The sequence below is a fragment of the Ranitomeya variabilis genome, chromosome 4 (genome assembly GCF_051348905.1).
Source record: "Ranitomeya variabilis isolate aRanVar5 chromosome 4, aRanVar5.hap1, whole genome shotgun sequence".
Taxonomy (NCBI): Eukaryota; Metazoa; Chordata; class Amphibia; order Anura; family Dendrobatidae; genus Ranitomeya; species Ranitomeya variabilis.
The window spans coordinates 443,136,487-443,159,863 of NC_135235.1; the positions used below are offsets into that span (position 1 = coordinate 443,136,487).

Genomic DNA, 23,377 nt, shown 5'->3' on the forward strand with positions numbered 1-23,377 from the left:
TTCAAACCTTAGCCTGTCACCCAGCCAAATCAGATCTCATATTTTGTACTGAAGAGGAGCAATACACAGAAACACCGTGTCTGTAAATTGAGATTCTGATTTGGCTTTAATTCTAAGTCATATTGCAAGACTCGTTAAAGGGTCAATATTGACTTGTAGGATCGCTATTTCCAATAGGTGGCATGACAATTTGCATATGAAATAGCACCTAGCATTTTTTGTGCAATTCTCACAAATTGAAATTCATCTCAAAATCGATCCACTCATCTGTAATTTTGTGCACATCCTGATTTTTGTCTAGAATCTGTTGTTAATAAAGTTTTTTTTTCATGTTCAGAATTGTACAGGTTACATGATATTCTTAATTCTGGTGCTAATGATGAATTTTCAAAGTACCTTTCATGATAACAATATCCGACTACTCCACTCAGCTATAAAAAGATCTATTAACAAGACCACCAATGCTGGGATCAGCTTTACCACAATAAAAAGGTAGGCATACTTATGATATACTATTCAGAAGGATATTATAAGAATTGGAAATTATAGAACAGTATGGATTAAATTTGCAGTGTTTCTGATCTATGGTATTGGCTAGAAAATGCATTACCTGCTCATCTTTACAATGATCCTCGATTGACCTTGTTGGGCTCTCCACGTCTATGCCAGTATAATTCAGGTAAGTTATTTTGCCAGAATGTTACCATTGCTTATATTTTTCAATAGAAATATCAATTTATCTCTAATGTTATGTTTAGTATTAATTCTCATTACTCTTTATGATATCTTTCAGTTTTATTTCCCACCTCACAGTCGGTAAAGTTTTTTCCAACCAAATATCCTCTTACCAACCATGAAAATGCAGAATTGTACATTAATCTTACTGTAGGGCCAAATGTCCCACATGACTCTTTAAGGTAAGTTAGATAGTATTTCCACAATCTTCCAGCTGCTGCACTCCTCCAACACTTACTTGGCACCGGTAGCCACTGCTTCTACTACCTTTAGTCTCCTATGGTGGCAGACACGTAAAGACACTGCTGCACATGGTTGAGGCTGGAAAAACCCAATCTCACCAGGCTTTCTCTCTGCAGTGCAATCTGTGCTGGATTACTCTTCTCCTCTTTAGGCTCTGTCGAATGTCCCATCTGTGCTGTGATTTGCTGCTTCAAGGAACTAATTTAGGAATGATCTAGGATACAAGGGTGAAAAAGAAAAAAAAAAATGCTACCACACAATATCAACTCAGAACTCAGGCCATATCCCTAAATACAGTGCCTGTGAACGTATTCGGCTCCCTGGAACTTTTCAAACTTTTCCCACATATTATGCTTCAAACATAAAGATACCAAATGTAAATTTTTGGTGTAGAATCAACAAGTGGAACCAAACATAAAGATACCAAATGTAAATTTTTGGTGAAGAATCAACAACAAGTGGAACTCAGTCGGGCGTGCAATATTATTCGGCCCCTTTACTTTCAGTGCAGCAAACTCACTCCAAAAGTTCATTGTGGATCTCTGAATGATCCAATGTTGTCCTAAATGCCTAATGATGATAAATATAATCCACCTGTGTGTAATCAAGTCTCCATATAAATGTACCTGCTCTGTGATAGTCTCAGGGTTCTGTTTGAAGCACAAAGAGCATCATGAAGACCAAGGAACACAACAGGCTGGTCCGTGATACTGTTGTGGAGAACTTTAAAGCCGGATTTGGATACAAAATGATTTCCAAAACTTTAAACATCCCAAGGAGCACTGTGCAAGCGATCATATTGAAATGGAAGGAGTATCATACCACTGCAAATCTACCAAGACCCGGCCGTCCCTCAAAACTTTCATCTCAAACAAGGAGAAGACTGATCAGAGATGCAGCCAAGAGGCCCATGATCACTCTGGATGAACTGCAGAGATCTACAGCTGAGGTGGGACAGTCTGCCCATAGGACAACAATCAGTCATACACTGCACAAATCTGGCTTTGTGGAACAGTGGCAGCATCATGGTGGTGGCAGCATCATGGTTTGGACCTTCTTTTCTCCAGCAGGGACAGGGAAGATGGTTAGAATTGATGGGAAGATGTTTGAGTCTGCAAAAGACATGAGACTGGGACGGAGAATTGTCTTCCAACAAGACAATGATCCCAAACATAAAGCAAAATCTACAATGGAATGGTTCACAAATAAACGTATGCAGGTGTTAGAATGGCCATGTCAAAGTCCAGACCTCAATCCAATCGAGAATCTGTGGAAAGAGCTGAAAACTACTGTTCACAAACGATATCCATCAAACCTCATTGAGCTTGAGCTGTTTGCCAAGGAAGAATGGGCAAGAATTTCAGTCTCTCGATGTACAAACCTGATAGAGACATACCCCAAGTGACTTGCAGCTGCAATTGCAGCAAAAGGTGGCGCAACAAAGTATTAAGTTAAAGGGGGCGAATAATATTGCATGCCCCACTTTTCAGTTTTTGAATTTCCACAAAAATGTAAAATAACTAATAAATTTCGTTCAACTTCACAATTGTGTTCCACTTGTTGTTGATTCTTCACCAAAAATTTACATTTGGTATCTTTATGTTTGAAACATGATATGTGGGAAAAGGTTGGAAAGTTCCAGGGAGCCGAATACTTTCGGAAGGCACTGTAAATTTAGATCTCAAACTCGATCTAGAACATTAAATAAAGTTAGACTCCAGTCTTTACCGCAAAATAAAATCACGCCAGACCAACCACTTAATAAGTACAAACCCCAGACTTAACCACTAAATAATTACAACTACAATTCCAAAAAAGTTGGGATGATGTGTAAAATGTAAAGAAAAGAAGAATGCAATGATTTTGAAATCTATTGTAACCATATTTTAGTCATAACAGCACATAGAATACAGATCAGAAGGTGAAAGTTAGACATTTTTCCATTTCATTCAAAAAAATTAACTGTGGTAATTTAGAAATTGATGGCAGCAAAACATCTCAAAAAAGTTGGGACAGAGTTAACAAAAGGCTGCAAAAAAGTAACATAACTGTGTGTAAAAAGAGCATGCTAGAGAAACAGAGTCTCTCAGAAGCAAAGATAGTCAGAGATTCATTAATCTATGAACAACTGTATTTAAAAGAAAAATGTTCCTCATTTAGAAAAATGTTCCTCAACATTGCAAAAACTAATATCTAACTAATAATATGAATATCTTACCATTACAGTATATAATATTATCAAAAGATTCAGCGATACGGGATAAAGCCATGTGCACAAGGGACAAGGTCGATGGTTAATATTAGATGCATGTGATCTACGGGCCCTCAGGAAACACTGCATTAAAAGCAGGCATGGCCATGCATATCACTGCATTGGCTCAGGAAACCGCTGTACATGTACAGCATGACGATCGTGAAGGCTCACGCCGATTGCCGGCATGATCAAAAGTGGGTGTCAGCGATATATGAAAGCTGACACCCTGCAGCAATGCCCATGGTCGGTGCTAGTGCCAATCGTGGGCGTTTATCCCCTCTGACACCACTGTCAATAGTGACATCGATCAGCATAACAGAAAGAGGGAGCTCCCTCTCTGCTCCAATCGGCACCACACAATTACGATTGGGATGTTCCTATCGTCTCCATGCTGAACCCAACCCGAAAGATGGCCATGGGGTCACCCAGGTACGGTGACCTGTAAGCTCCTGCTCAGGGCAGGAGCTGACATGCCTCCTCCCTGTGCACGATTGCCTGATCTAACATCCTGCAATGCAAAAGTATCTGTGATCAGGACAAGGAAAGTTGATGTTCTGTCCTCGGACAAAGTAAAATAAAAAAAAAACGTTTTTTAAAATTGTAAAAGTATTTAAAAAAAAAATCACAAAAATAAGGAACAAGAAATAATATTGACCCAATAGATACATATATTTACAGTACAGACCAAAAGTTTGGACACTGTTGTGAATTAGACTTTTTGGCTCCCTCTTGTGGTCACTAGTGATATGACACTTTGATTTTCCTTCCCTTGCTTGGTACCCACCTGGCCTCGTTAGTCCAGGGGTGTAGCTATTTGAACTTCCTGGATTTTCAGTCTGGTGCCTGGCATCGTTGTAATCAGATCCTTCTGTTTGCTCCTATCTGCTGGTCCTGGTTCTTTGCAAAATTAAGCTAAGTCTGCTTTCTTGTTTTTGGTTATTTTCTGTGCTCTTATTTTAGGTCCAGCTTGTACTAAATGTGATTCCTTATATTGCTGGAAGCTCTAGGGGGCGGATGTTCTCCCCCCGTGCCGTTAGACGGTTCGGGGGTTCTTGAATATTCCACGTGGAGTTTTTGTGAGGGTTTTTGCTGACCATATAAGTCATCTTCCTATATTCTGCTATTAGTTAGCGGGCCTCTCTTTGCTAAAACCTAGTTCATTTCTTGCGTTTGTCTTTTCTTCTTACCTCACCGTTATTATTTGTTGGGGGCTTCTATCCAACTTTTTGGGGTATTTCCTCTGGAGGCAAGAAAGGTCTTTCTTTTCCCTGCTAGGGTTAGTTAGTTCTCCGGCTGGCGCGAGACGTCTAGAATCAACGTAGGTACGTTCCCCGGCTGCTGTTATTTGTGTGCTAGGTTCAGGTATATGGTCAGCCCAGTTACCACTGCCCTATGAGCTGGGTTTTATGTTTGCAGACTTCGCTATTGTCTCTGAGACCCCCTGCCATTGGGGTCATAACAGTATGCCAGGCCATAAGTGAATATTTAATGCATTGCAGAAGTGGGATTATAAGAAAGGAAATTCTGAGTTTTTTTTTTTTTTCTTTCTTTCCTCCCCTTTATCTCAGAGTGGCTGGAGCCTTGCTGCAGACATGAATGTCCAGACCTTGATTACTAGTGTGGATCAGCTTGCTGCTCGTGTGCAGAGTATTCAAGATTTTGTTACTAGCAGTCCTATGTCAGAACCTAAAATACCTATTCCGGAATTGTTCTCTGGAGACCGATTTAAATTTAGAAATTTCAGGAATAATTGTAAATTGTTTCTATCTCTGAGACCTCGTTCATCTGGAGACTCAGCTCAGCAAGTAAAAATTGTTATCTCTTTCTTACGGGGCGACCCTCAGGATTGGGCCTTCTCGTTAGCGTCAGGCGATCCGGCTTTGGCAGATGTTGATGCGTTTTTTCTGGCGCTTGGGTTGCTATACGAGGAGCCTAATCTTGAAATTCAGGCAGAAAAAGCTTTGCTGGCTATCTCTCAGGGCCAGGATGAAGCTGAAGTTTATTGCCAAAAATTTCGGAAATGGTCCGTGCTTACTCTGTGGAATGAGTGTGCTCTGGCCGCAAATTTCAGAAATGGCCTTTCTGAAGCCATTAAGAATGTGATGGTGGGTTTCTCCGTTCCTACAAGTCTGAATGATTCCATGGCGTTGGCTATTCAAATTGACCGGCGTTTACGGGAGCGCAAAGTCGCTAATCCTATGGTGGTGTTGTCTGAACAGACACCTGAGTTAATGCAATGTGATAGAGTTCAGACTAGAATTGAACGGAAAAATCATAGACGTCAGAATGGGTTGTGTTTCTACTGTGGTGATTCTACACATGTTATATCAGCATGCTCTAAACGCTTAACAAAGGTGGTTAGTCCGGTCGCCATTGGTAATTTGGTAAATTTATTTTGTCTGTGACTTTAATTTGCTCATTGTCTTCCTATCCTGTTATGGCGTTTGTGGATTCAGGTGCTGCCCTGAGTCTTATGGATCTGTCGTTTGCTAAGCGCTGTGGTTTTGTTCTGGAGCCTTTGGTTAATCCTATTCCTCTGAGAGGTATTGATGCTACGCCATTGGCGGAAAATAAGCCGCAGTTTTGGACACAGGTGACCATGTGCATGTCTCCTGAACATCGAGAGGTGATTCGTTTTCTTGTTTTGCATAAAATGCATGATTTGGTCGTTTTGGGTCTGCCATGGTTACAAACTCACAATCCAGTTTTGGATTGGAAGGCTATGTCTGTGTCAAGTTGGGGCTGTCAGGGAATTCATTGCGATTCCCCGCCGGTGTCTATTGCTTCCTCTACTCCTTCGGATGTTCCTGAGTATTTGTCTGATTATCAGGATGTATTCAGCGAGTCTAGGTCCAGTGCTCTTCCTCCTCATAGGGACTGTGACTGCGCTATAGATTTGATTCCAGGTAGTAAGTTTCCTAAGGGAAGATTATTTAATTTGTCTGTACCTGAGCATACCGCAATGCGTTCGTATATTAAGGAGTCTCTGGAGAAGGGACATATTCGTCCATCCTCTTCCCCTCTTGGTGCGGGATTTTTCTTTGTGGCCAAGAAGGACGGATCTTTGAGACCTTGTATAGACTATCGACTTCTGAATAAAATCACTGTTAAATTTCAGTATCCTTTGCCTCTGTTGTCGGACTTGTTTGCCCGGATTAAGGGTGCCAAGTGGTTCACCAAGATAGACCTTCGTGGTGCGTACAACCTTGTGCGCATTAAGCAGGGAGATGAATGGAAAACTGCATTTAATACGCTCGAAGGTCATTTTGAGTACTTGGTGATGCCTTTTGGGCTCTCTAATGCTCCTTCAGTGTTTCAGTCCTTTATGCATGACATCTTCCGGAAGTATCTGGATAAATTTATGATTGTTTATCTGGATGATATTCTGTTTTTTTCTGATGATTGGGACTCCCATGTAAGGCAGGTCAGGATGGTGTTTCAGGTTTTGCTTGAGAATGCTTTGTTTATTAAGGGCTCAAAGTGTCTCTTTGGTGTGCAGAAGGTTCCCTTTTTGGGTTTTATCTTCTCCCCTTCTGCTGTGGAGATGGACCCAGTTAAGGTCCGAGCTATTCATGATTGGACTCAGCCCACGTCAGTTAAGAGTCTTCAGAAGTTCTTGGGTTTTGCTAACTTCTACCGTCGTTTTATCGCTAATTTTTCTAGCGTTGTTAAACCTTTGACGGATATGACCAAGAAAGGTTCTGATGTTGCTAACTGGGCTCCTGCAGCCGTGGAGGCTTTTCAGGAGCTGAAGCGTCGGTTTACTTCGGCGCCTGTTTTGTGTCAGCCTGATGTCTCGCTTCCCTTTCAGGTTGAAATGGATGCTTCTGAGATCGGTGCAGGGGCCGTTTTGTCGCAGAGAAGCCCTGGTTGCTCAGTAATGAGACCATTTGCTTTTTTTTCTAGGAAATTTTCACCTGCTGAGCGGAATTATGATGTGGGCAATCGGGAGTTGTTGGCCATGAAGTGGGCATTTGAGGAGTGGCGTCATTGGCTCGAGGGTGCTAAGCATCGTGTGGTGGTTTTGACTGATCACAAAAATGTGATGTATCTCGAGTCTGCTAAGCGCCTGAATCCTAGACAGGCCCGTTGGTCATTATTTTTCTCCCGTTTTGACTTCGTGGTCTCGTACCTGCCTGGTTCAAAGAATGTTAAGGCTGATGCTCTTTCTAGGAGCTTTGTGCCTGACTCTCCTGGAGCCTCAGAGCCAGTTGGTATTCTTAAAGAGGGTGTAATTTTGTCGGCCATTTCTCCGGATTTGCGACGTGTGTTGCAGAGATTTCAGGCTGATAGACCTGACTCTTGTCCACCTGACAGACTGTTTGTTCCTGATAAATGGACCAGTAGAGTCATTTCCGAGGTTCACTCCTCGGTGTTGTCAGGGCATCCGGGTATTTTTGGCACCAGAGATTTGGTGGCTAGGTCCTTTTGGTGGCCTTCCTTGTCACGGGATGTGCGGTCATTTGTGCAGTCCTGTGGGACTTGTGCTCGGGCTAAGCCTTGCTGTTCTCGTGCCAGCGGGTTGCTTTTGCCCTTGCCTGTCCCGAAGAGGCCTTGGACACACATTTCCATGGATTTCATTTCTGATCTTCCAGTGTCTCGGGGCATGTCTGTCATCTGGGTGGTATGTGATCGCTTTTCCAAGATGGTCCATTTGGTGCCCTTGCCTAAGCTGCCTTCCTCTTCTGATCTGGTTCCGTTATTCTTTCAGAATGTGGTTCGTTTGCACGGCATTCCTGAGAATATCGTGTCTGACAGAGGATCCCAGTTTGTTTCCAGGTTCTGGCGATCCTTTTGTGCTAAGATGGGCATTGATTTGTCGTTTTCATCTGCCTTTCATCCTCAGACTAATGGCCAAACTGAGCGAACAAATCAGACTCTAGAGGCTTATTTGAGATGTTTTGTTTCTGCAGATCAGGATGATTGGGTGACCTTCTTGCCGTTGGCTGAGTTTGCCCTTAATAATCGGGCTAGTTCCGCTACCTTGGTTTCGCCATTTTTCTGCAACTCTGGTTTCCACCCTCGTTTTTCCTCGGGACATGTGGAGCCGTCTGACTGTCCTGGGGTGGATTCTGTGGTGGATAGGTTGCAGCGGATTTGGGATCATGTGGTGGACAACTTGAAGTTGTCACAGGAGAAGGCTCAGCGTTTTGCCAACCGCCGCCGCGGTGTGGGTCCCCGACTTCGCGTTGGGGATTTGGTGTGGCTGTCTTCTCGCTTTGTTCCTATGAAGGTCTCCTCTCCTAAATTTAAGCCTCGCTTCACCGGTCCTTATAAGATTTTGGAAATTCTTAATCCAGTGTCCTTTCGCTTGGAACTTCCTGTGTCGTTTGCCATTCACAACGTGTTCCATAGGTCTTTGTTGCGGCGGTACGTTGTGCCTGTGGTTCCTTCTGTTGAGCCTCCTGCTCCGGTGTTGGTTGGGGGCGAGTTGGAGTACGTGGTGGAAAAGATCTTGGATTCTCGTCTCTCCAGGCGGAGGCTTCAGTATCTGGTCAAGTGGAAGGGCTATGGTCAGGAGGATAATTCCTGGGTGGTCGCCTCTGATGTGCATGCGGCCGATTTGGTTCGATTGCCGGCATGATCAAAAGTGGGTGTCAGCGATATATGAAAGCTGACACCCTGCAGCAATGCCCATGGTCGGTGCTAGTGCCAATCGTGGGCGTTTATCCCCTCTGACACCACTGTCAATAGTGACATCGATCAGCATAACAGAAAGAGGGAGCTCCCTCTCTGCTCCAATCGGCACCACACAATTACGATTGGGATGTTCCTATCATCTCCATGCTGAACCCAACCCGAAAGATGGCCATGGGGTCACCCAGGTACGGTGACCTGTAAGCTCCTGCTCAGGGCAGGAGCTGACATGCCTCCTCCCTGTGCACGATTGCCTGATCTAACATCCTGCAATGCAAAAGTATCTGTGATCAGGACAAGGAAAGTTGATGTTCTGTCCTCGGACAAAGTAAAATAAAAAAAAAACGTTTTTTAAAATTGTAAAAGTATTTAAAAAAAATCACAAAAATAAGGAACAAGAAATAATATTGACCCAATAGATACATATATTTACAGTACAGACCAAAAGTTTGGACACTGTTGTGAATTAGACTTTTTGGCTCCCTCTTGTGGTCACTAGTGATATGACACTTTGATTTTCCTTCCCTTGCTTGGTACCCACCTGGCCTCGTTAGTCCAGGGGTGTAGCTATTTGAACTTCCTGGATTTTCAGTCTGGTGCCTGGCATCGTTGTAATCAGATCCTTCTGTTTGCTCCTATCTGCTGGTCCTGGTTCTTTGCAAAATTAAGCTAAGTCTGCTTTCTTGTTTTTGGTTATTTTCTGTGCTCTTATTTTAGGTCCAGCTTGTACTAAATGTGATTCCTTATATTGCTGGAAGCTCTAAGGGGCGGATGTTATCCCCCCGTGCCGTTAGACGGTTCAGGGGTTCTTGAATATTCCGCGTGGAGTTTTTGTGAGGGTTTTTGCTGACCATATAAGTCATCTTCCTATATTCTGCTATTAGTTAGCGGGCCTCTCTTTGCTAAAACCTAGTTCATTTCTTGCGTTTGTCTTTTCTTCTTACCTCACCGTTATTATTTGTTGGGGGCTTCTATCCAACTTTTTGGGGTATTTCCTCTGGAGGCAAGAAAGGTCTTTCTTTTCCCTGCTAGGGTTAGTTAGTTCTCCGGCTGGCGCGAGACTTCTAGAATCAACGTAGGTACGTTCCCCGGCTGCTGTTATTTGTGTGCTAGGTTCAGGTATATGGTCAGCCCAGTTACCACTGCCCTATGAGCTGGGTTTTATGTTTGCAGACTTCGCTATTGTCTCTGAGACCCCCTGCCATTGGGGTCATAACAGGACACACCTTTTCATTCAAAAATGTTTCTGTATTTTCATGACTATGAAAATTGTACATTCACACTGAAGGCATCAAAACTATGAATTAACAAATGTGGAATTATATACTTAACAAAAAAGTGTGAAACAACTGAAATTATGTCTTATATTCTAGGTTCTTCAAAGTAGCCACCTTTTGCTTTGATGACTGCTTTGCACACTCTTGACATTCTCTTGATGAGGTTCAAGAGGTAGTCACCGGGAATGGTCTTCCAACAATTTAGAAGGAGTTTTTGTTAAGTATATAATTCCACATGTGTTAATTCATCGTTTTGATGCCTTCAGTGTGAATGTACAATTTTCATAATCATGAAAATACAGAAAAATCTTTAACTGAGAAGGTGTGTCCAAACTTTTGGTCTGTACTGTATGTAAAAACAAAAATAAACAAATTAAGTACACATATTTGCTATTGCCGCGTCCAGAACAACCTGACCTATAAAACTGTCCATTAGTTAACCCCTTCAGTAAACACTGTAAAAAGAAATACTTCACAAATATCTACGCTTTTTAATCCTACCACTGAACAAAAACTTGAACATTTTTGATAAAATTTCAAGTCTCCTGACCGAAACGTCGCCACAAGGGGCAGAATAAAATGTAAGATTGATCTATCATCATTTTGTGAGGTGCTGTCTTTTTGATCTTTTTTTTTACATGGAATACGCTCTAGGATGGACTCCCTGGTTTTGACATGTGCTTTTTGTCCTTGAAGGATATGGCTTTATTGTGGGGTGTGGTTTAACTGTTTTTGTTTGGACATTGCCACCAGTTCCTTGTTACATATAAACCAGGTCTGATAATGGGGTTATTTTGGGCCAGAAACCAGCCCCAGTAGCATGTGAATTTAAACCAAGAACACGGACGTGTGGATTCGTGGGTCGAGATTAAAGAGCAGCCCAAGGTTAAATTGCATATGTAATCGCCCCAAGGGCACTATTCTGCCTTTGATGCACTATGTAAGATGTGTCTGAGGGATGTGAGCACAGATCTCTGTACAAGCAAATGCAGATAATGTTACTTGCTACCCTTTTCTTCCTATGCTTGACCAGCTGCAAGTTGTTAGTCCGAGAATGATGATGCAGCGGTGAATTTAAGCAAATTTTATTCACTGTACCTTGATGAGATGACAGGAAAGATGAAGGGATGAAGATGAGGTAGTACATGGAGTGTGGAGGGTAGAGGTAACAGGAGAAACCTCTCTTCAGTCCTGATGCACATGCTGCAAGATGGCATTGACCACAAGAAAGGATGTGAGGAAACAAGATAGGAGGAGTTACAGAGAGAGAGGCATTGTGGGAATTACAGCTTTAGAACATGAAAACATATAATAACAATGGCCAGTAGATGTCAGCAAAGGAAAAAAACAATGTAACACGTCTGTGTGCATCCCCTCTCTCCTGGATAATCCGTTCGCATTACCCTGGTCATGGCCCTTCTTGTGACAAACGGCGAAGTGGTACTGCTGAAGCACAAGGCCTCAGCACAGCAACCTCCCATTCGTTCCAGATACGGTGTGTAACCAGCAATGGGGTTTGTGATCTGTTTCCATAGTGAAGTGGCACCAGTGCAAGGAGGGCTGCAGACGCTGCAGGGCCCACATCACTGCCAGACATTCCTTCTCCATCGTGGGGTAGGCCACCTCCCTTGGCAGAAGCTTCCAGCTCAGATACAAAATGGGGTGTTCCTGACCCACAGAGTCGACCTGGCTGAGCACAGCACCAAAGAAAAACTTGCAAATACTAGGATTTCATAAGCTCACCCAACCAGAGGTATTAGAATCCAATTCTCAATAGACATGTGCAGAGCATGGATCACCATCAAGTTCCTGCCGGCCGACTCCCATGTGAAAATGCAAATCACTCACTTGTTCAGCTCATGCAAATATTGAATGGAGGAGATGAAATAGAATAAAAATCTTGTGCTTTATTAGTGCATCATAAAAACAAGCTGACGCGCTTCAGGCTATGACTAAGGGCAGTATTGACTGAAAAGCGTCAGCTTGTTTTTATGATGCACTAATAAAGGACAATATTTTTATTCTATTTTATCTCCTTCATTTAATATTTGCATGAGTTGGTCAAGTGAGTGATTTCCATTTTCACCAAGGACAAAGTCACTGGTACTAGATAGAAACGGCCATATAAGTCAGTTTCTCTTGTAGTACCGGGAAGCAGGAAAGGGCAGTCTTCAGTGCCTGGAAGGTAGTCTTAGTCATTTGTACAATCTACTGCAGAGGACAGTTTCTTCTCAGTGAGGTCCGTCAGGGGCTTTGCCAGGCTGCTATGGTGGGGAACGAACCTCCTATAGTATCCAGCGGTGCGCAGGAAGGACATCACCTGTTTCTTGGTCCTGAGGGAGGGCCAGGAAGTGATGGCATCCACTTTTTGTCCCAGGCTTTGATTTCAGAGCCCTTACACCTACCCGGTGCCCCATGTAGTGGATCTATCCCAGACCCAGCTGGCACTCTTTCGGCTTTATGGTCAAGCCTGCCTGGCAGATCCACAGGAGCACCTACATTAGATGCTCTAGGTAATCCTCCCAGGTAGTCCCTTGAGCAACATGTTGACCATCTGCTAGAAAGTGGCATGTGCTTTCTTTATGCCTAACTACATCACAGTGAACTCGTACTGTCCGAATAGGTTGATAAAGGCATAGCATTCCCGCACCTCACAGGTCAGGGGAATCTGCCAATATCCCCAGCTCAGATCTATGATGGCCAGGTACTTGGCGCCGATCAACTGGTCGATCAGGTCTTCGATGCAAGGCATTCGGTACGCATCGGTTACCGTGACAGCGTTGAGCCCCCTATACCCCACACAGAATCGGGATGTTCAGTCCTTCTTTGGGATGAGGACTACAGACGAGGCCCAAGTGCTGCTAAATGCTTGAGTGACCCCCAGCTTCAGCATCTCATCAGTCTCCTGGCACATGTGCTGCTGCACCTCCAGGGAGACCATATATGCTGAATGTTGGATTGGAAGGTCATCCCCGATGTCCACGTGAAGGACGGCTGACTCTGGCCTTCTGGCCTTTTTGCTTAACAACACCCAGAAGGGTTGTAGGGTTGCACACAGCTGAGACCGTTGGTCCTGCAAGAGCTGATTGAACACCTCCACATCCTCGATGGTCCTACCCACCCTAGCATTTGCAAGTATAGCCAGGAGGGTCTCCGCCTATCCCTCTTCTAGCAGGTTGTATACAGGGAGAGCACAGGCCTCCCTCTCATGATGTGTCTTCATCATGTTCACATGGAAGGCCTTCCTCCTTCCCCGGGAGTGATCCAGGGTGACCAGGTATGTTACGGCATTGAGCCACTGGTGCACAAGCATTCTGGTAGTTTCATTGCTTCTTGTCATCCTGGGCTAGTGCCATACTATCATTGAGGCTACAAACACAGTGAACAGCAACTTCTTGCTTTTTTTTGTTTGTTAACAGTGCTTTACTGGTAATATAACACTATTGTTGTAGACAGAAGCTCATTCACTATTATACAGTAGTAAATAGTATTTGATACAATATAGACAATAATAAGAATTATTCCAAGATATGGGCACATATTGGGTATTGCAACGTTCAGCAGAAGTTCTGACACATTTTGTTGCCATTTTTCCCCATTTCCCCATGTGACAATATAAAATATGGGGCTAAAACAAAATTTTTGTGGTAAACATGTAATTATTATTTTTTCACCGCCAACTGGTATTAAATTCTGTGACATACATATAGTGTCAATATGACCACTGCACCTCAAAATGAAGTCATTGAGAGGTGTAGTTTCTAAAATTAGGTTGCTTATGTGGGGTTCTGCTAGTCTGGCACCTCAGGGGCTCTGCCAATGTGACATGGCACCCTTAAATCTTTCCACCAAAATGACTCTCCTTCTGTGCCTCAAAATTAGTCTTTGACCACATATGAAGTATTGGTATACTCAGGAGAAATTGGGTAACATATTTTATTCTCCATTTTCTTCTGTTATCCCTTTTGAAAATTGCAAACTTGGGGACAAATTAACATTTTAGGGGAAAAAAAAATTAATTTTCCATTAACTGAGCCCAATGTTATACAATTCTGTGAATCGCCTGAGGGTTAAAAAATGCTCACTACACCACTAAATGAATTTCTCAAGAGGTATAGTTTCCAAAATGTGGTCACTTGTGGGGGTTTCTGCTGTTTTGCCATGTCAGGGGCTCTTCAAAATGACATGGCATCCGCAATCTATTCCAGCCAATTTTGCACTCCAAAATTCAAATGGACCTCCTTCCATTCCAAGCCTTGCTGTGCACCCAAACAGTAGTTTTCCACCACATATGCAGTGTATCGGTGAACTCAGAAGAAATTGCACAACAAATTGTATGGTCCATTTTCTCTTGCTGCCCTTGTGAAAATGAAATATTTGGGGCAAAAGCAACATTTTTGTGGGAAAAATGTATTTTTTATTTTCACTGTTCAACATTATAAAATTTTGTGAAGCACCTGTGAGTTCAAAGTGCTCATCACACATCTAGATGAAGTCCTTGAGGGGTGTAGTTTCCAAAATAAGGTTACTTGGGGGTTTCCACTGTTGAGGCAAATCAGGGGCTCTGCAAACGTAACAGGGTGTACACTATCTATGCCAGAAAATTTTGCACTCCAAAAGTCAAATGGCACACCTTCAATTCCGAGCCCTGCTGTGCACAAACACATATGGGGTATTGGCATACTCAGGAGAAATTGCCCAATAAATTATATGGTTTACTTTCGCCTGTTACCCTTATATGAATGCAAAATTTGGGGCTAATGAACATTTTTGTGGGAAAAATTAAAATGTAAATTTTTTCCTCCCACATTAACCCTCATGGATTGATCATAAGGTTATGGCGTATCACTGTAATACTCCATTATCATGCACGGATACACCTTTGATAAAATTGCTGTTTTCTTAACTGAGCTCGCATATGTGTACAATCTGATGCTCGATCTTCTAGTCTATATCTTGTATGCTAATTTATTATGCACTACAACTTCTAGATGCATGGAGGGTCCATGCCAATTACTTGGCAACACAATAAAAAATACTACGGAAATCATCCAAACCCTGAAGAACGTAAGCTGGATTAATAAAAGGTATGTTCTAACATGGAACATTTCTCCTTGTGGAGTGTGCCAAGCTGGTATAGGTTAGACTTCTAGGCCATTCAGTGATCCTCTGGGAATTTAAATATGCAAATAACCTTCAGAGAAGAGGACTTGCACTCTAGTACCACTTATTGGATGTAGCAATATTATAAGACAATATCAATGAACTTTACATGACACAGGATAAGAAATGATTGGCATTGACAGGGTTGTACTGGCCCACCAGAAAACCCTAGGATTCTCCGGTGGGCCCAGGCACTGACACCTGCTGGCATACTGGCCAGCATCTTCTTAGGGCCACCACTGCTCCAGGGGCCCCAGCCAGTGGCGTGTCGTTAATAGCAACACTCCAAGCAGCTATGGGGATCCTGAGTCAGGGGGGCCAGCCCAGTGCCTGCGGAGCAGCAGCTGGAGGCAGGATCCTGTCCCTCCTGCTAAAGAGAAATGAATATTCACGCTTCCCCACGCCCGCATGGACGTGGAGAGGAGTGAATACCATTTCACTTTAATAACGGGCAGTGTTAGCCCCAGGCTGAGACTAACACTGCCCGCATGTAAAGCCGGTGTGGCTGCATCGGGCCCCAGAGGCGGGCCCCTGCAGGGCGGCTAACCCTGAGCGGAGCTGCAGTGATCCAATGCTGTCCTGCTTCCTTCTAGGCACTTCCTGTGTGACACAGTGCAGCTGGATGACGTCATCATTCAGAGCGCTGTTTCAGAGAGAAAGCTGACGGCGACGAAGATGCTTCCGGGTTGTGCTGCAGGGAACGTGTGGAGAGGTGAGTGGTGCCGTGTGTGTCTGTCTGCCTGCGTGCGTGTGTGTATGTGGTGTGGTGCTTTGTGTGCGTGTGTGTGAGAGAAAGTGGTGCGGTGCTGTGTGTGTGTGTGTGTGTGTGGTGCTGTGTGTGTGTGTATTGGAGATCGGCAATGATGTGTGTGATGGAGAGAGCAGTGATGGGGTGGTGGAGGAGAAGGCAATGTTGGTGGTGGGGGAGCAGGCAATGATGGAGGTGGTGAAATGGGCAATGATGGGGTGGTGGGGGAGAAGGCAATGATGGTTGTGGTGGAAAGGGTAATGACGCTGGTGGTGGTGGGGAGGCAATGATTGTTGTGGAAAGGAAATGATGGTGGGGGTGAGAGGAGGCAATGATGGAGGTGTTGGAATGGGCAATGATGGGAGTAGTGGGGGAGAAAGCAATGATGGTTGTGGTGGAAAGGACAATGATGGTAGTGGTGGAAAGGACAATGGTGGAGGGGAGGAGGCAATAATGGAGGTGGTGGAATGGGTAATGATAGGGTGGGGGTGAGAAGGCAATAATGGAGGAGGTGATGAGGACAATGAAGGAGGTTGAGGGGGCAGCATTATACCCTATGAGGGGGACTGTATTATACTATATGAGGGTGCTGCTTTATACTTTATGAGGGGGCTACATTATATTCTGTGGGGGGATACATTATATTCTGTGTGGGGGCTGCATTATTCTCTCAGGGGGCTACATTATATTCTGGGGCTACATCATACTATATGGGGGGCTGCATTATGCCCTATGAGTGGGCAGCAGTATATTCTATGGGGGGCTGCATTATATTTTGTGGGGTGTTGCATTATATTCTATGTGGGGGTTGCATTATATTTTGTGGGGTGTCGCATTATATTCTATGTGGCGGTTGCATTATATTTTGTGGGGTGCTGCATTATATTCTTCGTGGGGGCTGCATTATATTCCATGAGGGAGGCTACATTATATTCTATGAGGAGATTACATTAAATTCTATGAGGGGGCTACTTTATATTCTATGAGGGGGCTACCCCAACCCCTGCTACATAATTAAGGTGAACTACCTTATATTATACTCGGATATTAGCGTGTTTTACCACACAATTGGTGGTCTTGTATTTATTTCTATGTAGCTATATAGTGGGCCCCAAGAATGATTTTCTATGGTGGGCCCAAGGTGCTCCAATCCGACGCTGGGCATTCATGAAGGGCAAACACCCAGAAACGTGTCTGCAAATGGTGTGTCTAGTTTGGATTTTATTCAAAGTCGTGATAAGGCTTGGTACATGGTATTGACTTATGCGATTGCTTCTTCCAATCGTTGGTGCTTGAGTTAAAGTCCACTTCCTCTCTGAAGAGGCTATCTGCAAACTAACATGGAAAAAAATCATGTTTTTTGGAAACACCTTCTCAAATTACAGTACCCCTAGAAGAAGTTATTTTTTGTGCTGGGAGACATCAATAACACTGGGGAACACAATTTTTTAAGAGTTAGGTCAGATAACTGTTCTTAATTAATTTTTGGATGCTGAATCCAGAAATGATCTCAGTTTTTCTCTATCACGTCAAGTTTTTGAACTATAGGATTTTTGTCTTCTCAAAAATATGTAAACTACTGTACTTAAAGTGTTGTTTTTTTTTAAATAGTACAAATATGAACAAAAAATGAAATATATAAGAAATAGGCATGACAAATATGTAGGAAATATGTACACATGTAAATAAAACACTGAGATGGAAAGTTACAAGCTTTGAAAACTAACAAAGAAAAAAATCATAAAAGATATATAAATTACAACTAAGCGCCCAATGTAAAGAGAAAAGCTATCACAAATCCTATTTATTCCTACTATGATAAATTTTTTGTGTAAAGATATTGATAATTATGACGTATTGGGAGCTGCACACACCTCTCACCACACTGTCTCAGTTGTGACTACTCTTACAAGTTGCCACGTAGCTCTATATGAGTCGAATTGTAATCAGATAACAAGTCTTATTACAGATATCAGTGCAATTATGCTTCTCTGGCAGGTAAGTTGTGGAGGAAAAACTTGACGTGCTAGAAAAAAACTGACTACATTTTTGGAATCAGCATGCCAATTTTAGTATAAATCAGCTCAAAAACCTAACTCAACAGAAATTTTTTTTCAAATTGTTCCCCAGTGTAATTAATTTATTGAAATATCACTGGAAGGGAAATGCTAAGGTTGCCCATATCAATTACGATACATTTTCTTGGTCAACAGAGGTACTGTTGCCTGTCTTTGTATATGTTCCTTAATTGTTTTTTACTTGCAAACAATAAAAGTTTTGTATTGCATCTTCTATATTTATTTATATTCAAACTCCTATTTCTCTTGTTTTTTCACTCATATCCATTACATGAAGGTATTCTTATCTCATGTGAACGGGGGTGTTTCAGTTCGTTGTTTGATATCCAGAGAAACAAGCATTGTTTTTTCCACTAGAGATAAACATCTGTTAAGGTACCGTTACACTAAACGACTTACCAATTATCACGACCAGCGATACGACCTGACCGTGATCGTTGGTAAGTCGTTGTGTGGTCGCTGGGGAGCTGTCACAGAGACAGCTCTCTCCAGCGACCAACGATCAGGGGAATGACTTCGGCATTGTTGAAACTGTCTTCGACGATGCCGAAGTCCCCCTGCAGCACCCGGGTAACCAGGGTAAACATCGGGTTACTAGTGCAGGGCCGCGCTTAGTAACCCGATATTTACCCTGGTTACCATTGTAAAAGTAAAAAAAAAAAAAAAACAGTACATACTCACATTCCGATGTCTGTCACGTCCCCCGCCGTCAGCTTCCTGCACTGACTGTGTCAGCGCCGGCCGTAAAGCAGAGCACAGCGGTGATGTCACCGCTGTGCTTTGCTTTACGGCCGGCGCTGACAGTCAGTGCGGGAAGCTGACGGCGGGGGACGTGACAGACATCGGAATGTGAGTATGTACTGTTTTTTTTTTTTTACTTTTACAATGGTAACCAGGGTAAATATCGGGTTACTAAGCGCGGCCCTGCACTTAGTAACCCGATATTTACCGTGGTTACAAGTGAACACATCGCTGGATCGGCGTCACACACGCCAATCCAGCGATGACAGCGGGTGATCAGCGACCAAAAAAAGGTCCTGATCATTCCCTACGACCAACGATCTCCCAGCAGGGGCCTGATCGTTGGTCGCTGTCACACATAACGAGATCGTTAAGCGGGATCGTTGCTACGTCACCAAAAGTGTGACGTTGCAACGATATCGTTAACGAAATCGTTATGTGTGAAGGTACCTTTAGAGGTGTCTAGCAGTCCTTGTTCCCCTCACCCTATTGAAAACAGTCATATGGAGGAGTCATATGGGAGAGTCAGGAAGAATAGCTTGTTATATAAACAGGAAGCCTCTGCAGCCTAAGGCCAAAGATGATTTTACCAGCATTATTAGGGTCCAGAGGCTTTTCCATGGTCTATTTGAAAGCCAGATGAAGGATTATAGATTGAAAACTGTGGAACTATTTATGAAGAACTATAGAGATGTTATCCAGCTAATATTGTAAAATTACATCATCACTACTCAGCTATTCTCTCATCCAACGATCCAACGCTAATTCTCTTGCCATGCTCCTGGTCTTTGCTTACTTGCAGACCGTACATGACTGCTGAAGTTACCTCAGTAGTTAAGGCGGTCAAGAGCTGCACTTCTGGGATTGTGTTTCCCATTGCTAAGCAGTGATGTCAGTAGTACAGCATATTATTATTGCATTGGTTATGTGCTGTTTGCATGTAAACCAAGACTAGAAGCATTGCAGAAGGGTCAGTGCTTTTTTGCTACTCTTCTACAAGCTGGATCATTGCTTTAAGATCACTTAAAGGGAATCTGTCACCATGGTTTTGCTACCATAGCTGTGAGCAGCATGATGTAGGCAAAGAGACCCTGACTCCAATGATGTATCACTTAGTTTACTGGGTGCATCGGTTCTGACACAATGAGAATTTTTAGATTTAGCAATGCAGTAGAGCTGAGAAAGTTAATGCTGCCCACAGCAGGTTCTGTATTTACAATCTAAAGACATTCTAATGACACTGAGCTGCTTATCACAAGATGGGGCGGAGTCAGACTAGCATGCTTGTGCAGCTGTAGTTGATGTAGTCCAGACAATGATAATCACAAGGCGATAAAACCTTCAGTATAAGTAAACAACAGTACACAGCATCACATGGGACACATCATTGAATTCTGTGTTTCAATCCCTACCTCATGCTGTCCTCAAATTACACAGCAAAAACTGCTGACCGATTCCCTTTAATGCTCTAAGGCAACTTTCACACTAGCGTTGGTACGGGGCCGTTGCAATGCGTCGGCCCAACGTACGGACGCACGTTGTGAAAGAAATGAACAACAGTGGCAGCAGATACAGTTTTTCAACGCATCTGCTGCCCCATTGTGATGTCCGGGGAGAAGGGGGTGGAGTTCTGGCCTCGCATGCGCGGTCGGAAATGGCGGACACGACGCACAAAAAAAGTTACATGGAACTTTTTCTTGTGCCGACGGTCCGCCAAAACACGACGCATCCGTCACACGACGTGTGGCCATACGTCGCAATGCATCGCTAATGCAAGTGTATGGAGAAAAAACACATCCTGCGGGCAACTTTGCAGGATGCGTTTTTTCTCCAAAACAACACATTGCAACGTCCGCCAGACGACGCCAGTGTGAAAGTAGCCTAAGGCTGTTACATTCTGGACAACAGGCATCCTGAACTGAAATTGTCACAAGGCACTAATAAACCGCTATCAGGCAGGTACGGTCACTGATCTGTTTATGATGTTTCTTACAATATAATTTGCTTGTAAACAGTAGTAATGTATATAGCATATATACAGTTGTGCTCAAAAGTTTACATACCCCGGCAGAATTTTGTTTTTCTTGGCCTTTTTTCAAAGAATATAAATGATAACACCAAAACTTTTTCTCCACTCATGGGTAGTGGTTGGGTGAAGCCATTTATTGGGAAACTACTCTGTTTTCTCTTTTTAAATCATAATGACAACCCAAAACATCCAAATGACCCTGATCAAAAGTTCACATACCCCATTTCTTAATACCATGTATTGCTACCTCTAACATCAATGACAGCTTGAAGTCTTTTGTGGTAGTTGTGGATGAGGTTCTTTATTTTCTCAGATGGTAAAGCTACCCAATCTTCTTGGCAAAAAGCCTCCAGTTCCTGTAAATTTCTGGGCTGTCTAGCATGAACTGCGCATAGCAGGTGGTGGAACCCCATCAATTTGATATTATCATCTAAGAGAGGAACCCCTTATACTGTCATTTCCAGCACTACCCAGCCAGGCTAGTGACTGACTGCTACAGTCAAGTGACTGATGGACAGAATATCATACTTTTCCAATACTAAGGGGACAACTGAAGTAGGGAAAACCCTTTAGAATCTATATCTACGAGGAAGATTTTGAGCTCTTGAAAGATCTATCTAGTCAGCACAACATTTCCCCCCCCCCATCAGATAAAATAAAAGCAAATAATATTAGAAATAAATAATAATGAAATATACAATTAATTGACTGGAGCTTTTGAGTTTGTAATTCTTCTTTCATTGTCTAGCAATTTGGAAGTAGAGATAACCCAGTATCATAAAGATGTCCGCCTTCACATCTCCACTATTCTCCAACTCAATCTCTCACCACACGATGATACCGGACCTACCAGACTGACTATCCTCCCATTCCACCTCTCAGTGATCAGAAATGATCTGAACCTACCCATGATACTGGCTGTAAGTATCTTCATTTAGGTTCTAATGAATTGTGTTCACGTCTTCAGCGCCGTTGACCAGTCTGTTTCCGTCTTCCACAGTCAACTTTTCTGCTTTCTGCATTTTGTTTCTTATATCTGGAGCTGGCTGCTGTAAAAGATTTCTGCACCGCAAATGCACCTTACTTTCCAAATTGGACACGAGTTATTACCGGACTAACATCTGCAGCTACTGGATTTCTGCATTTCGCCAGGACTTGGCTAGCTAACTATGTGATAGACCGTTATCATGAAAACCCTTGGGCTTTTATCAGCCTGTATAATGTAGCCATGCTATCACGGATGCAGCTAGCGCTGTCTGCTTTTCTGCTGTTTCTTGTCATGCTAAAGGTGAGGCTCACTACGGTCATAATATGACAACTAGGAGGTTAGGACACAGATGAACTATAGAAAAAGTGAGGACAATGACATATCATTACTTTTTTTTTAAGGTTTCTCTACAATTGCGATTTGTACGGAGATGGTCAGTGTTTGGAAAGACATTTCAAAAGTTAAAGCAGGATCTATTGGGATGCTTGCTTATTATCACAATTTTATTCATTGCGCTTATTCATTGTGTAAGTATGGTAAGTAATAGTACATTAGGTAATAGATACAGTATATCCTATGTCTTTAAAAGTGGGACCACAGTTCAGACTTAAGGGGAATTTGTCACTAGATTTATGCTTCTCAATCTAGGTGCAGTACAAAATAGGGTCAGTTACCTTGATTCTAGTGCTGTGCCGCATACTGGGCTGCTTGCTGTAACTTTGATAATATCATTGTATTATTTGCTAGTCCTCTGAATGATGAGCTTTGTCTAACTCTAGTCACCTCATTGACGCTAAACACTTACCTTGGGGTTTCCATTTAAAGGGACTCTGTCACCTGAATTTGGAGGGAACAATTTTGAGTCATATGGGCGGGGTTTTGGGGTGTTTGATTCACCCTTTCCTTACCCGCTGGCTGCATGCTGGCTGCAATATTGGATTGAAGTTCATTCTCTGTCCTCCGTAGTACATGCCTGCACAAGGCAATCTTGCCTTGCGCAGGCGTGTACTATGGAGGACAGAGAATGAACTTCAATCCAATATTGCAGCCAGCATGCAGCCAGCGGGTAAGGAAAGGGTGAATCAAACACCCGAAATCCCCGCCCATATGACTGAAATTGTTCCCTCCAAATTCAGGTGACAGAGTCCCTTTAAATCTATAAAATACCTAAGGCCACCATACCTGGCATACCATTGCTTGACCTCCGAGTGCAATGACAACCATCGGCTCCCTGTGCCGATGCGGGTAAGAAAAGGTGCCCACTCTCTGTCACAACCTTCCAAATGCCTGCTTATGGGTTATATCCTTTTCATTATTCCATATTTGACATCATAACTACACATGTGAACTTTATCTGCACAACTCAGGATTGACATCACTTTGACTTAACCAATTGTGCTTGTGATTTCAGATTATTTTTGTTGTTTCTTTATTCCTTGAGGCATATTTAGATAAGCTCATGGTTATTTTGGTGCAATAGAATT

General features: G+C 43.1%; 1 protein-coding gene across 1 annotated transcript in view; it reads left to right on the forward strand.

The window, feature by feature from the left end:
• LOC143767910 (polycystin-1-like) overlaps window positions 1-23,377 on the forward strand; it is a 331,505-nt gene that overhangs the window by 302,880 nt on the left and 5,248 nt on the right. Inside the window, exons 41-47 of the mRNA XM_077256430.1 lie at window positions 338-492; window positions 573-679; window positions 794-917; window positions 15,138-15,233; window positions 21,654-21,825; window positions 21,906-22,193; window positions 22,295-22,429. Of these exons, the coding sequence (XP_077112545.1) occupies window positions 338-492; window positions 573-679; window positions 794-917; window positions 15,138-15,233; window positions 21,654-21,825; window positions 21,906-22,193; window positions 22,295-22,429 (1,077 nt within the window). The remainder of the gene's footprint in view (window positions 1-337; window positions 493-572; window positions 680-793; window positions 918-15,137; window positions 15,234-21,653; window positions 21,826-21,905; window positions 22,194-22,294; window positions 22,430-23,377) is intronic.